The sequence below is a fragment of the Salvelinus fontinalis genome, chromosome 29, assembly GCF_029448725.1.
Source record: "Salvelinus fontinalis isolate EN_2023a chromosome 29, ASM2944872v1, whole genome shotgun sequence".
In the NCBI taxonomy this organism is placed as follows: Eukaryota; Metazoa; Chordata; class Actinopteri; order Salmoniformes; family Salmonidae; genus Salvelinus; species Salvelinus fontinalis.
The window spans coordinates 42301977-42315167 of NC_074693.1; the positions used below are offsets into that span (position 1 = coordinate 42301977).

Sequence of the window (13191 nt, forward strand, 5' to 3'; positions counted from 1 at the left end):
ACTCTCCATAATTCAATATATTTTTTATATACTGTACACACTGCAGTTAGCACGGTTTATTTGTGCTTCAAACACCAATGGGAACACTGTGGAATTTGCAGTCTGTAGACCTCTTTCTACCCCTGAGAATTGTTAATTTTCTGCATTGTGCAAAGACTATTTCAAAGTAAAAGTGAAGATGCAACTTTACCTTCATTGACCTCGTCGTTTTCTTTGTCCACTTGTGCTTTCAAAACGTAGCGTTTGATGAGTCGCTTCATGATTTGCTGCAACAAGGAAGGAAAATGTAAAAAATGTAGGCCTATATGCTGTTATGTTAAAGTGGGGCTAAATTTCCTGATTTGGCCTTGTTTTCAGCTTGGTCATTAACAAATGCAGCAGCCATGACTGAAGCCAAACGAGAGTTGTCTTGGAGGGGGTGGTTTATTGTGGGTCTCTTGTGTGTGTGTTTGCAAGTGGCAAATGTTTGTACATTCACTCTGCCAAAACGGTACACAGTTACAGTCACTCATCCTTCTAGATAACTTGAAACAGTCTAATCAAGACCCGGTCTCCCAAAAGCATCGTACGGCTAAGTTCATCGTCAGAACCTTTGCATGAGCATCGTTAAAACTCTGAGCTGTTTCCCAAAACCATCACAATTAACAATGCACTTGAAAATGCAGGCAATCTAACGCATGCCTCGGACAACTTGTAGAACAGATACGTGCATGGTTAGATGTTTCCCCCCCCCCCTCCCGCATCACTGTATGCACAGAAGATCCCCGCTAAACATCTGTGACCGCCAATTACTTCAAAACAAAGTTGTCGATGTCTTTGCAATTGATACAAACAAGCGGCGTGTAAAAATATTATTTAAATGAAAACCGAGATGACTGCATTAAAATAAAGGCTATTGGCGTATCTCAATCATATTGAAATACATTTCTATTTTGCTACTTTTAGGCTACTGTTTGTAATTTGTCTCAATATAGCTAATGATGTACAGTATAGCCTAACATGCGTGCAATGATGTACCAAATCAGTGATTTAGTGCATTTTAATTGGGTAAGCAATAGAATAATCAGAATCAATATTTGCAGCCGTAGGTGGTAATATCTCTCTAGGAGCTCAGTCATCAGTATTGTGAAATAATGTTTAGGAAAGATTTGAATAGAGAAAGCTGACCCGAGAGCAGCACTTCCTTTCTTTCGATCCTATCAGTATAGACATATGCTCCAACGACACACTTAGTGACCATTCTTTCTGCGTGGTGAAACACATGTTACATCTTCGGCCGTTGTAGGAAAGATACATCGCTAACACACTGGTAAGCCTAGGTTCCATCGCTATTGGGAAATCAGGCCCAGGTCTTATGTCTCGAAGTCGCCTAGGCAAGCTAGTGCTAGCCAACTTCTTCAGCAAATTAGCTTAACCTGGCTGGTGTGCGACCATGGCAAAATTGGTTTGACACTGGATAACCTCTCTCTGGGCTAGTTAGGAACCGTCAATAAATTACACAAAGTAAATTGGACAATATTTTCATATTTTAGTTGTCTCATTAAATGCTTTCAATATTTGTATTTGAATTTCTACAATTTATAATTGGTTTGAGGTTTTTAATTAATATATTTTTTAAATATTGTCCCATATACATTGAGGCCATTTACTGATGGTCCCTAACTAGCCCCATTGGTGGGCCCTAACTAGCCCCAAACCAAATTGACCATGGGCATTACGATCAGGTACCGTGCAGCTGTGCTCCAAATTGATGATATCATGTGTGGCTCAGTCGGTAGAGCGTGGCGCTTGCAATGCCAGGATTGCGAGTTCGATTCCCATGGGGGACCAGTACAAAAATATAAGCACTCAGTCACTCTGGATATGAGTGTCTGCTAAAATGTAAATGATTACTTGGGCAGGATTGACATCAACCCAAGGAAAACTGTCATGGTATCCTTCATCCTTCACCTAATAATCCCCAGTTTACAATTGGCTCATTCATCCCCCTCCTCTCCCCTGTAACTATTCCCCAGGTCGTTGCTGCAAATGAGAACGTGTTCTCAGTCAACTTACCTGGTAAAATAACGGTTAAAAAAAAAAAATCCGTGACATACCCATCATCTCCCAAATCTCAGATTTGGACTAGACTGGCTTTATGACCAAAATTATCCTAGTTATACTTTGTAGTCAATTTTGACACTAGAATGCATGTTTCTGACTCATATCAATGCCACAAAGGCCATTTTCAAAATGTAAATTTGCTTTTTAAGGGCAGTTGATCTTTAATGTGACATTTTGCTAAACATTATATTTAGACTGACGGAGAGGTCAGCTTACCTGATAGCAAGTGGGTTGGTTCAGAATGCTGTGGGACTCTGCAATGCGTAGGTTGGACTGGGTGAAGAGATTGAGCTGCAAAAACAGACACGCACAAACAAAAGCACATTTGGATACTTTATCTGGATACTCAATTAACCATAATAAAAAATAAGGACCAATTATCAATGTCTTAACCAGAGGTTGGAACCGGATCAGAGAACAGAACTGTAACGCTCTGGGTGTCGGGGGGTGTGAAGTCAGGCGCAGGAACAACAGAGAGTTCAATATAGTGCTTTTAATGCACACACGGTAAACAACGTCCCCACGAAAACACTGGGTGTACAAACAAATTTCCCCATACACGGGGGACGAAAAAACAGTCCAAATACACTCTACGAACGAAATAAACAATACGTTCGTCTACTCCCGATACCAAGGTACAACTGAACAATCCCGCACAAAGAAACGGGCGGGCTGGCTGACTAATAAAGCCCAACTAATTATAATCACCTCAACACAGGTGTAACAAATAAACACATAAGGAGGGGGAGGAAAAAGAGTCAGTGGCAGCTAGTAGGCCGGCGACGACGACCGACCCCCCCCGAACGGGAAGGTGAGTCACCTTCGATCGGAGTCGTGACAAGAACCGAAAAATAACTAAATCTTTCAAGGAACAGAAATGGAACCTGGAACGAAAGTGATCCATAATGTTCTGGAACAGAACCGTCATTTAAAAATCATGGGAACCGGTTAATATCGTTCTTTTACATTCCAGGCATTTTCTAGTCCCACAACAAAACGCAACAAAGCCCTACTCTGTTCCTCAGAAATCTATTCCAGTGTCTGCCTGCAAACTGAAAATCTTTGCCTGTGAGTGTGCATGTTTAAGTTACCTGCGATCCTCCCCCCTCCTAAACAGACTCCTTTACTGACATTACAAGCTTGAGTCAGAAGATAGGCAGAGACATTTGTAATTGGCTAGAGAAGAATGGATCAACATTTTCGATGCTAGTTAAGGATACTATAGGCCTAGTTATCACGCTTCACGTTGGATTTATTAACTACAAAAAGGTAAGACGTGTTTTTAATTCTGGTGCCGCTCTGCAATCACGAGCCTGTTAGCTAGCTAGCTCAAGCTTGTTAGCTAGCTAGCTCAAAGGACATTCAAAGCTCCTCCATAGAAGCCGCTCCTCCTTGGTATAATTCTGTGGACCTAATTTAGATAATGCATGTCATAACAAGATGCCCAGCGCTTCAAGCCTCCTCCTCAACGCTCTCTCGCTCTCTCCCCACCCACAAAATGTCTCCCTTGCTCTCTCCCCACCCACACAATTTCAGTAGCATCTTGCGCCATAGGCTACACACATGTAAACAACTAGCTTGCCTGCTCTCTCCGCACTGGTTGGTGAAGTCATGTAATGAGCTAAATGTTAAAAACTGTTGATTTCACAGGTTAAAAAATGAACAGAAAGGAACAATATAAACCGGTTCAGAACCTTGTTTTGCTGGTAGGAACAGTGGTATGAAACAAAATAAATAGTTATGTTCAGAATAAAATTATTGGAAAATAATTTGTTTCAACCCCTGGTTTTAACACTCGCAAGCACACACACCCGTACATTTACACACACACACACATATACGTTTTGGGGGATCAAAAAAACGAATACTACATTGTTTCGCATCATTCCTGGAACAATGTCAAAATACCAGGGTCTCAACTGACCCTGTCACTGCTCTGATGAAGGCCGTGCATTAGCTGTCAGTGTCTTATGGCTAAGGAGCTTGGAGAGGCTTCACTTACGTATAGGTCGATAGTGTGTATAGTTCGATAGTGTGGTTAAAAAATTTTGGGACCGAAGGCCATCTGGCCTCAAGTGCACAGAGAGCCTTATTAGTCATCAGTCATGTCTTCTTCTTCCCATTACCCAGCCACTCTTCGATTCCCTACAGGCTAACAGGAGGTCTACCCAAGGACATTCTTGGCCCCTCACCCACCCGTTCAATAGGTAGATAATGGAAGAAATACTTTGGGTTCAGGGTAACAGAAGCGGTGTCAACCCATTTTGCTTCTAGCGCCCCCCCCCCCCCCCAAAAAAATATAACGACATTTTGTGTGTCTGACCAGAAAGCACTGGAATTCAATGTACCCCATATTTGCATGTTTTAAAACCAAAAACCACATAACACACTATAGACCCCTTTCTGTGTTTGCAAACATTGCCGCATGAGCGCGATGCTCGCAAGTTGGTGGCAGAACACGGGGAAGTTCTTATAGCACGCCAGCAAAAAAAGCCTCTATTTATATGTTGCTTATGAGTGCATTTCACAATACTTTTGGATTATAATTGGATTTTATGGCTCGTATGAATGTCCTGCTTAATATAATGTTTGTGTCATCATCGCAAGTCAACTGCATTATACTTAAAAAACACTTCAACTCGATAAAATGGCTCATTGGCTAGCTTTGGCTACAGCCTACTGTATGTCAATTAGCGTTAGCATTCTAGCTAACAACTGCTGCATCCAAAATAGTTATTTTTGCAAAGGTCACAACCAAATATAATCTTAGCGACTGTTCAAGCAAGAATCAAGACATCACTATAAGCGTATGAGAACCCCAAAAAGTTATTTTGTTTAGAAATAATAAAAGTGTAAATCTAGGCTATGTTGAATGGGCGCAGATGATGATGCCTTTCCTACTACAGCCAAGAGTCGCGCGCATCTGTGCCTGACGTCAGTGTGTCGTGTAATGGAAAGGGGTCTATGTTACTATGAATGTTTTTCTGTTAAAGACGACATTTAGACCAACTGCAACGACTCTTCCTTGTGGCTCGCCTACTGAGATAACAATGCCGCAACATTTCCATTCCACTTGTCAGATTGCCATGTGAAATATGCCTCAGAGAAGAAATCAATGTGGTCAAATGTAGTTAATGTAAAGGGAAAACGAGAGAGAAAGAGAGCGAGAGACAGAGAGAGACAGTAAGGGTGTGTTCGTAAATTCATTCCTGAGTGCCAGAGTGCGCTCAGGGCGTTATTCCGTTTGGTTTTCGCTCTTGGAGCGTTCAGAGCGCACATTGGACGCGCTGGCCGAGGAGTAGGTTTGATTTAGATTGTTCTGACCTCACAATGGCAGTCAAGCACCCAAGCTAACTGACTAAATGTTGGCTAGATGGCTAGCTACTTTCAGACACAAATAAGAGAACACCTCAAATCTGACAATTTTACTCCCCCTAGAAGAGCTGGTTAGGATGTTTTCATGTTATATAGAGCATTGGTGACTGTAACTGTGCTGCTGGCAACAATATAATTATGCTTTTATTCCGATGTTTACTGACACTGGAGCTTTGGTAAATGCATCAATTATTCTGCACTCTGTCACACTAAGACGAGAGTGCTCTGAAATTTGAGTAGATAGCCAGAGTGAATTAACTAACGCCCTGAGAGACAGAGAGGGAGGGTGACAGACAGACAAAGAGAGAAAGAATATATGCCATGGGGGCCTACTGATTCAAGATTTAAATAAATGATGTCTTCAAAGGGATCAAATAGAGAGGCATCAAACTACATTGGTTCAAACCTGTCTTAAATGGGAATTTCCAGAGAACAGTCATCTCCATACATATACAGTTGAAGTCGGAAGTTGTGAAGTCGGAAGTACACTTAGGTTGGAGTCATTAAAACTAATTTTTCAACCACTCCACAAATTTCTTGTTATCAAACTATATAGTTTTGGCAAGTCGGTTAGGACATCTACTTTGTGCATGACACAAGTATTTTTTCCAACAATTGTTTACAGACAGATTATTTAACTATAATTCACTGTATCACAATTCCAGTGGGTCAGAAGTTTACATACACTAAGTTGACTGTGCCTTTAAACAGCTTGGGAAATTCCAGAAAATACCTTCAGAAGGTATTCACACCACTTGACTTTTTCCACATTTTGTTGTGTTACAGTTTGAATTTAACATTTATTAAATGTAGATTTTTTTGGTGACAGGCCTTACATAATACCCCATCATGTCAAAGTAGATACATTTTTAAATAACAATGAAAAGCTGACATGTCTTGAGTCAATAAGTATTCAACCTTGTTATGGCAAGCCTAAATAAGTTCAGGAGTAAAAATGTACTTAACAAGTCACATAATAAGTTGCATGGACTCCCTATGTGTGCAATAATAGTGTTTAACATGATTTTCTAAAGACTAACTCATCTCTGTACCCCACACATACAATTGTCTGTAAGGTACCCCAGTTGAGCAGTGAATTTCAAACACAGATTCAACCACAAAGACCAGGGAGGTTTTCCAATGCCTCGCAAAGGGCATCTATTGCTAGATTAAAAAAACAAAAAAAACAGACATTGAATATCTCTTTGAGCATGGTTATTAATTACACTTTGGATGGTGTAATACACCCAGTCACTACAAAGATACAGGCGTTCTTCCTATAACTCAGTTGCCGGAAAGGAAGGACACTGCTCAGGGATTTCACCATGAGGCCAGTGGTGACTTTAAAACAGTTACAGAGTTTAATGGCTGTGAAAGGAGAAAACTGAGGATGTATCAACAGCACTGTAGTTACTCCACAACACTAACCTAATTGACAGAGTGAAAAGAAGGAAGCCTGTACAGAATACAAATATTCCAAAACATGCATCCTGCTTGCAACAAGGCACTAAAGTAATACTGCAATTACCTTTTTGTCCTGAATACAAAGTGTTATGTTTGGGGCAAATCCAATATAACACATTACTGAGTACTGTACCACTCTTCATATTATCAAGCATAGTGGTGGTTGCATCATGTTATGGGTATGCTTGTGTAACGGATGTGAAATGGCTAGCTAGTTAGCGGGTACGCGCTAGTAGCATTTCAATCAGTTACGTCACTTGCTCTGAGACTTAAGTAGTGTTGCCCCTTGCTCTGCAAGAGCCGCGGCCTTTGTGGAGCGATGGGTAGCGATGCTTCGTGGGCAACCGTTGTTGATGTGTTCAGAAGGTCCCTGGTTCGCGCCCGTGTCGGGGCGAGGGGACGGTTTAAAGTTATACTGTTACATTGATGCTGTTGTCCCGGATCACTGGTTGCTGCGGAAAAGGAGGAGGTTGAAAGGGGGGTGAGTGTAACGGATGTGAAATGGCTAGCTAGTTAGCGGGTACGCGCTAGTAGCATTTCAATCAGTTACGTCACTTGCTCTGAGACTTAAGTAGTGTTGCCCCTTGCTCTGCAAGAGCCGCGGCTTTTGTGGAGCGATGGGTAACGACGCTTCATGGGTGACTGTTGATGTGTGCAGAGGGTCCCTGGTTCGCGCCCGTGTCGGGGCGAGGGGAAGACGTAAAGTTACTACTGTTACACTTGTAATCATTAAGGATGAGGGGGTTTTTCAGGATAAAAAAAAACGGAATGGAGCTAAGCACAAGGAAAATCTTACAGGAAAACTAGTTCAGTCTGCTTTCCACCAGACACTGGGAGATTAATTCACCTTTCAGCAGGACAATAACTTAAGGCCAAATCTACACGAGCCCAAATCTACACTGGAGTTGCTTACCAAGAAGACATTGAATGTTCCTAAGTGGCCGAGTTACAGTTTTAACTTAAATCTGCTTGGAAATATGTAGCAAGACCTGAAAATGGTTCTCCAGCAATCATCAACAACCAATTTGACAGAGATTGAAGAATTTTGAAAATAATAAATGGGAAAATGTTGCACAAGAGACTTTCCCAGAAAGACTCACAGCTGTAATCCCTGCCAAAAGTGCTTCAACAAAGCATTGACTCAGGGGTGTGAAAACGTGTGTCAATGAGATATTTTTTGTGTTTAATTTTCATTAAATGTACTAACATTTCTAAAAACATGTTTTCACTTTGTCATTATGGTTTATTGTGTGAAGATGGTTGAGCATTAAAAAATATTGAATCCATTTAGAATTCAGCCTGTAACAACAAAATGTGGAATAAGTCAAGGAGTTTGAATACTTTTTGAAGGCACTGTACACACACACACACACACACACACATCAATACCCTGGACTTTGAACTGTCCAACCCCAGCTCTAGATCCTTCTTCACACTCCGTCGTCGGCAATGCAGCATGCCGACTATCCACCTGATGTGGTGGTAGAAGGACTTGGGAGTGGGAACGATGCTGAAGGGAGGAGGCAGTGTCTTGCCGTTGTCAAAGTACGACAGCCATAGCTTGGAGCGTGCAAACTTCCACTCCACGTCCGCATCGTCCTGAGAGATAAGCAGAGTTATTTCTCTCTCTGAGCAAACACCCCCTTAACAGATTGACTTAGTGACGCTGGCTAATGTTACAAACACACATGATCAAAAACCTATTTGAACTGATGATAACCTGTTCACTTCCTTTGCTGTAGGCCGAATCTATGAGGTAACAATAGTTTGTGATTTTTAGATAACAGCATTTGCCTAATACTGCCATCTAAAGTCATACACTAATTGTTGTCTCTGATAGGAAATTACAGCAGAGGCCTCATGTCACCTGTTGTTCCTTGTTTTGTGGATTAGCAAAGGAAATTCCCACAACATATAACATGGATCATCTAAAAATGATTGATTAATGAAGCAATAATACACAAGGGGGCGTGATTCATTGTGGCTTTAGTACAGCTGTGCTGTGGTCATATGAGGCAAGTAGGGAAACAGTGAAAGATAGTCCCACTACACATAAGGATCATCTTGAAATGACTGATTTAAGACATATCCATTGCTGACCTGATGTTTCACAATCAGAGCATAACTGCCTAGGATATGCTGTGCAACAGAATAATATATATACACACAGTTGAAGTCGGAAGTTTACATACACCTTAGCCAAAACATTTAAACTAAGTTTTTCACAATACCTGACATTTAATCCTAGTAAAAATGCCCTGTCTTAGGTCAGTTAGGATCACCACTTTATTTTAAGAATGTGAAATGTCAGAATAATAGTAGAGAATGTTTTATTTCAGCTTTTATTTCTTTCATCACATTCCCAGTGGGTCAGAAGTTTACATACACTCAATTAGTATTAGGTAGCATTGCCTTTAAATTGTTTAACTTGGGTCAAATGTTTTGGGTAGCCTTTCACAAGCTTCCCACAATAAGTTGGGTGAACATTGGCCCATTCCTCCTGACAGAGCTGGTGTAACTGAGTCAGGTTTGTAGGCCTCCTTGATCGCACACACTTTTTCAGTTCTGCCCACAAATTTTCTATAGGACTGAGGTCAGGGCTTTGTGATGGCCACTCCAATACCTTGACTTTGCTGTCCTTAAGCCATTTTGCCATACCTGGAAGTATGCTTGGGGTCATTGTCCATTTGGAAGACCCATTTAAGACCAAGCTTTAACTTCCTGACTGATGTCTTGAGATGTTGCTTCAATATATCCACATAATTGTCCTCCATGATGCCATCTATTTTGTGAAGTGCACCAGTCCCTCCTGCAGCAAAGCACCCCGACAACATGATGCTGCCACCCCCGTGCTTCACGGTTGGGATGGCGTTCTTTGGCTTGCCTCCCTCTTTTTCCTCCAAACATAATGATGGTCATTATGGCCAAACAGTTCTATTTTTGTTTCATCAGACCAGAGGACATTCCTCCAAAAAGTACGATCTTTGTCCCCATGTGCAGTTGCAAACCGTAGTCTGGCTTTTTTATGGTGGTTTTGGAGCAGTGGCTTCTTCCTTGCTGAGCGGACTTTCAGGTTATGTTGATATAGGACTCGTTTTACTGTGGATTTAGATACTTTTGTACCTGTCTCCTCCAGCATCTTCACAAGGGCCTTTGCTGTTGTTCTGGGATTGATTTGCACTTTTCGCACCAAAGTACGTTCATCTCTAGGAGACAGAATGTGTCTCCTTCCTGAGCAGTATGACGGCTGCGTGGTCCCATGGTGTTTATACTTGCGTACTCTTGTTTTCACAGATTAACGTGGTACCTTCAGGAGTTTGGAAATTGCTCCCAAGAATGAACCAGAGGTCTTGGCTGATTTCTTTTGATTTTCTCATGATGTCAAGCAAAGAGGCACTGAGTTTGAAGGTAGGCCTTGATATACATCCACAGGTACATCTCCAATTGACTCAAATGGATGTCAATTAGCCTGTCAGAAGCTTCTAACGCCATGACATCAATTTCTGGAATTTCCAAGCTGTTTAAAGGCACAGTCAACTTAGTGTATGTAAACTTCTGACCCACTGGAATTGTGATACAGTGAATTATAAGTGAAATAATCTGTCTGTAAACAATTGTTGGAAAAATGACTTGTGTCATGCACAAAGTAGATGTCCTAACCGACTTGCCAAAACTATAGTTTGGTAAGAAGAAATTTGTGGAGTGGTTGAAAAACTAGTTTTAAAGACTCCAACCTAAATGTATGTAACCTTCGACTTCAACTGTATATACACTAGAGTTCAAAAGTTTGGGGTCACTTAGCTGATGAGGACAGGGGGTGCTGTTGTCACTTTTGCTGGAAAACGTGTCCAATTTAAACGGCTTCCTACTCAATTCTTGCTCGTACAATATGCATATTATTATTATTATTATTGGATAGAAAACACTCTCTAGTTTCTATAACCGTTGGAATTATGTCTCTGAGTGAAACAGAACTCATTCTACAGCACTTTCCCTGACATGGAGTGAGATTTCAGAAATCTTGGCCCCTGTTCCCAAGTCAGTTGTAAGGTCCCTGTAAATGCTATGAGGATACAAACACTGCCTACGTCTTCCTCTAGATGTCAGTAAGGGGTGACGCTTTGAATGGAGTCGATTGCGCAATCAGGGCCTGTATAAAACACCAATGACCGGAAGTAGCTTTCTTTTCGTCTCTGCGCCTTACGCACGATGGTCGTCGGACTTGCCTCCTTCCAAGCTGTTGTTTAGCCAGTAATATTTCTCCGGTCATGTTTTTACTCGTTATAGGTGTTAAAAACATCATAAGGTAGTTAATTTGAACCGTTTTATAGCAATTTATATCCGTTTAGGGCGATTTTATGGCATTTCTGTGTGATGCACTTTGAGGAGCTGGGCACTAAACGAGTGCATGGTGAACGTTAGTGGCCATTTCGACGGGACTAGAGGACATCTTTCGACCAAAAGACGATTAGACCAGAGAAAGGATTCATTGCCCAAGATTCTGATGGAAGAACAGCTCATAGTAAGAACTATTTATGATGATAAATCGTGTTTCTGTCAAAAAATGTTAAACGCTTATGCCGCCATTTTGTTTGGTGTAGCTTCGTTTGGCGCAACCTGTATTGAAAAGTAAGGATAATTAAAAAAATGTAATTCAGCGATTGCATTAAGAACTAAATTGTCTATCAATCGCTGTCCACCCTGTATTTTTTTGTCAAGTTTATGAGTATTTATGTATAAGACTAGATCACTGTCTAATATGGCGCCCGACATTTTCTGACCAGCTTGGCTACTTTTCTCATTGTATAACCACGATTTTGGTGGCTAAATATCCACATTTTCGAACAAACTCTATATGTATGTTGTAATATGATGTTACAGGAGTGTCATCTGAAGAATTCTGAGAAGGTTAGTGAAAAAATTTATACATTTTGGTGGTGATAATGCTATCGCTCTTTTTGCTGTGAGTCAATGCTGGGGTAATGTTTGCACATGTGCTATGCTAATATAACGATTTATTGTGTTTTCGCTGTAAGACACTTAGAAAATCTGAAATATTGTCTGTATTCACAGGATCTGTGTCTTTCAATTAGTGTACGCTGTGTATTTTTAAGAAATGTTTTATGATTAGTATTTAGGTAATACATGTTGCTCTCTGTATTTATTCTAGTCGAGTTGTAATGGTGGGTGCAATTGTAAACTATGATTTATACCTGAAATATGCACATTTTTCTAACAAAACCTATCCTATACCATAAATATGTTATCAGACTGTCATCTGATGAGGTTTTTTCTTGGTTAGTGGCTATCAATATCTTTATTTGGCCGAATTGGTGATAGCTTGTGGTGTTGGTGGACAAAGAAAAAATTGTGTCTTTTGCTAAGGTGGTTAGCTAATAGATTTACATATTGTGTCTTCCCTGTAAAACATTTTAAAAATCGGACATGTTGGCTGGATTCACACGATCTGTATCTTTCATTAGCTGTATTGGACTTGTTAATGTGTGAAAGTTAAATATTAAAAAAAATGTTTTTTTTTGAATTTCGCGCTCTGCCTTTTCAGTGGAATGTGGGAGGAGTTCCGCTAGCGGAACCCCAGACCCAGACAGGTTAGAAAAGCACATTTTTTGTTCATTAATTTAAAATAACATAAAATTGATCAGAAATACTGTGTTGACATTGTTAATGTTGTAATTGACTATTGTAGCTGGAAACATTAGATTTTTAATGGAATATCTACATAGGCGTACAGAGGCCCATTATCAGCAACCATGCATGTTTTCCAATGGCACGTTGTGTTAGCTAGTTTGCGCTGTTCAGTGAAGGGTGTAGTACACAGCGTTGTACGAGATCTTCAGTTTCCTGTAAATTTCTCGTTTCTCAGAACAAGAATAGATTAATGAGTTTCAGTAGAAAGTTCTTTGTTTCTGGACATTTTGAGCCTGTAATCGAACCCACAAATGCTGATGCTCCAGATACTCAACCGGTCTAAAGAAGGACAGTTTTATTGCTTCTTTAATCAGTACAACAGTTTTCAGCTGAGCTAACATAATTGCAAAGGGTTTTCTAATGATCAATTAGCCTTTTAAAATGATAAACATGGATTAGCTAACACAACCCCGCCTTTGGAACACAGGAGTGAGGGATGCTGATAATGGGCCTCTGTACGCAATATTGATGTTATTTTAATGGACAAAAAAATGGCTTTTCCTTCAAAAACAAGGTCATTTCTAAGTGACCCCAAACTTT

General features: G+C 40.6%; 1 protein-coding gene across 3 annotated transcripts in view; it reads right to left on the reverse strand.

Annotated features, from left to right (window-relative positions):
• LOC129827997 (short transient receptor potential channel 3-like) overlaps positions 1-13191 on the reverse strand; it is a 95241-nt gene that overhangs the window by 852 nt on the left and 81198 nt on the right. For 2 of the 3 annotated variants that reach the window (XM_055889386.1, XM_055889382.1), the window contains 3 exons: positions 8332-8541; positions 2320-2394; positions 191-266 (listed from right to left, as the gene is read on the reverse strand). In XM_055889386.1, the coding sequence (XP_055745361.1) occupies positions 191-266; positions 2320-2394; positions 8332-8541 (361 nt within the window). The remainder of the gene's footprint in view (positions 1-190; positions 267-2319; positions 2395-8331; positions 8542-13191) is intronic. The other variant, XM_055889383.1, reaches the window with a different exon arrangement.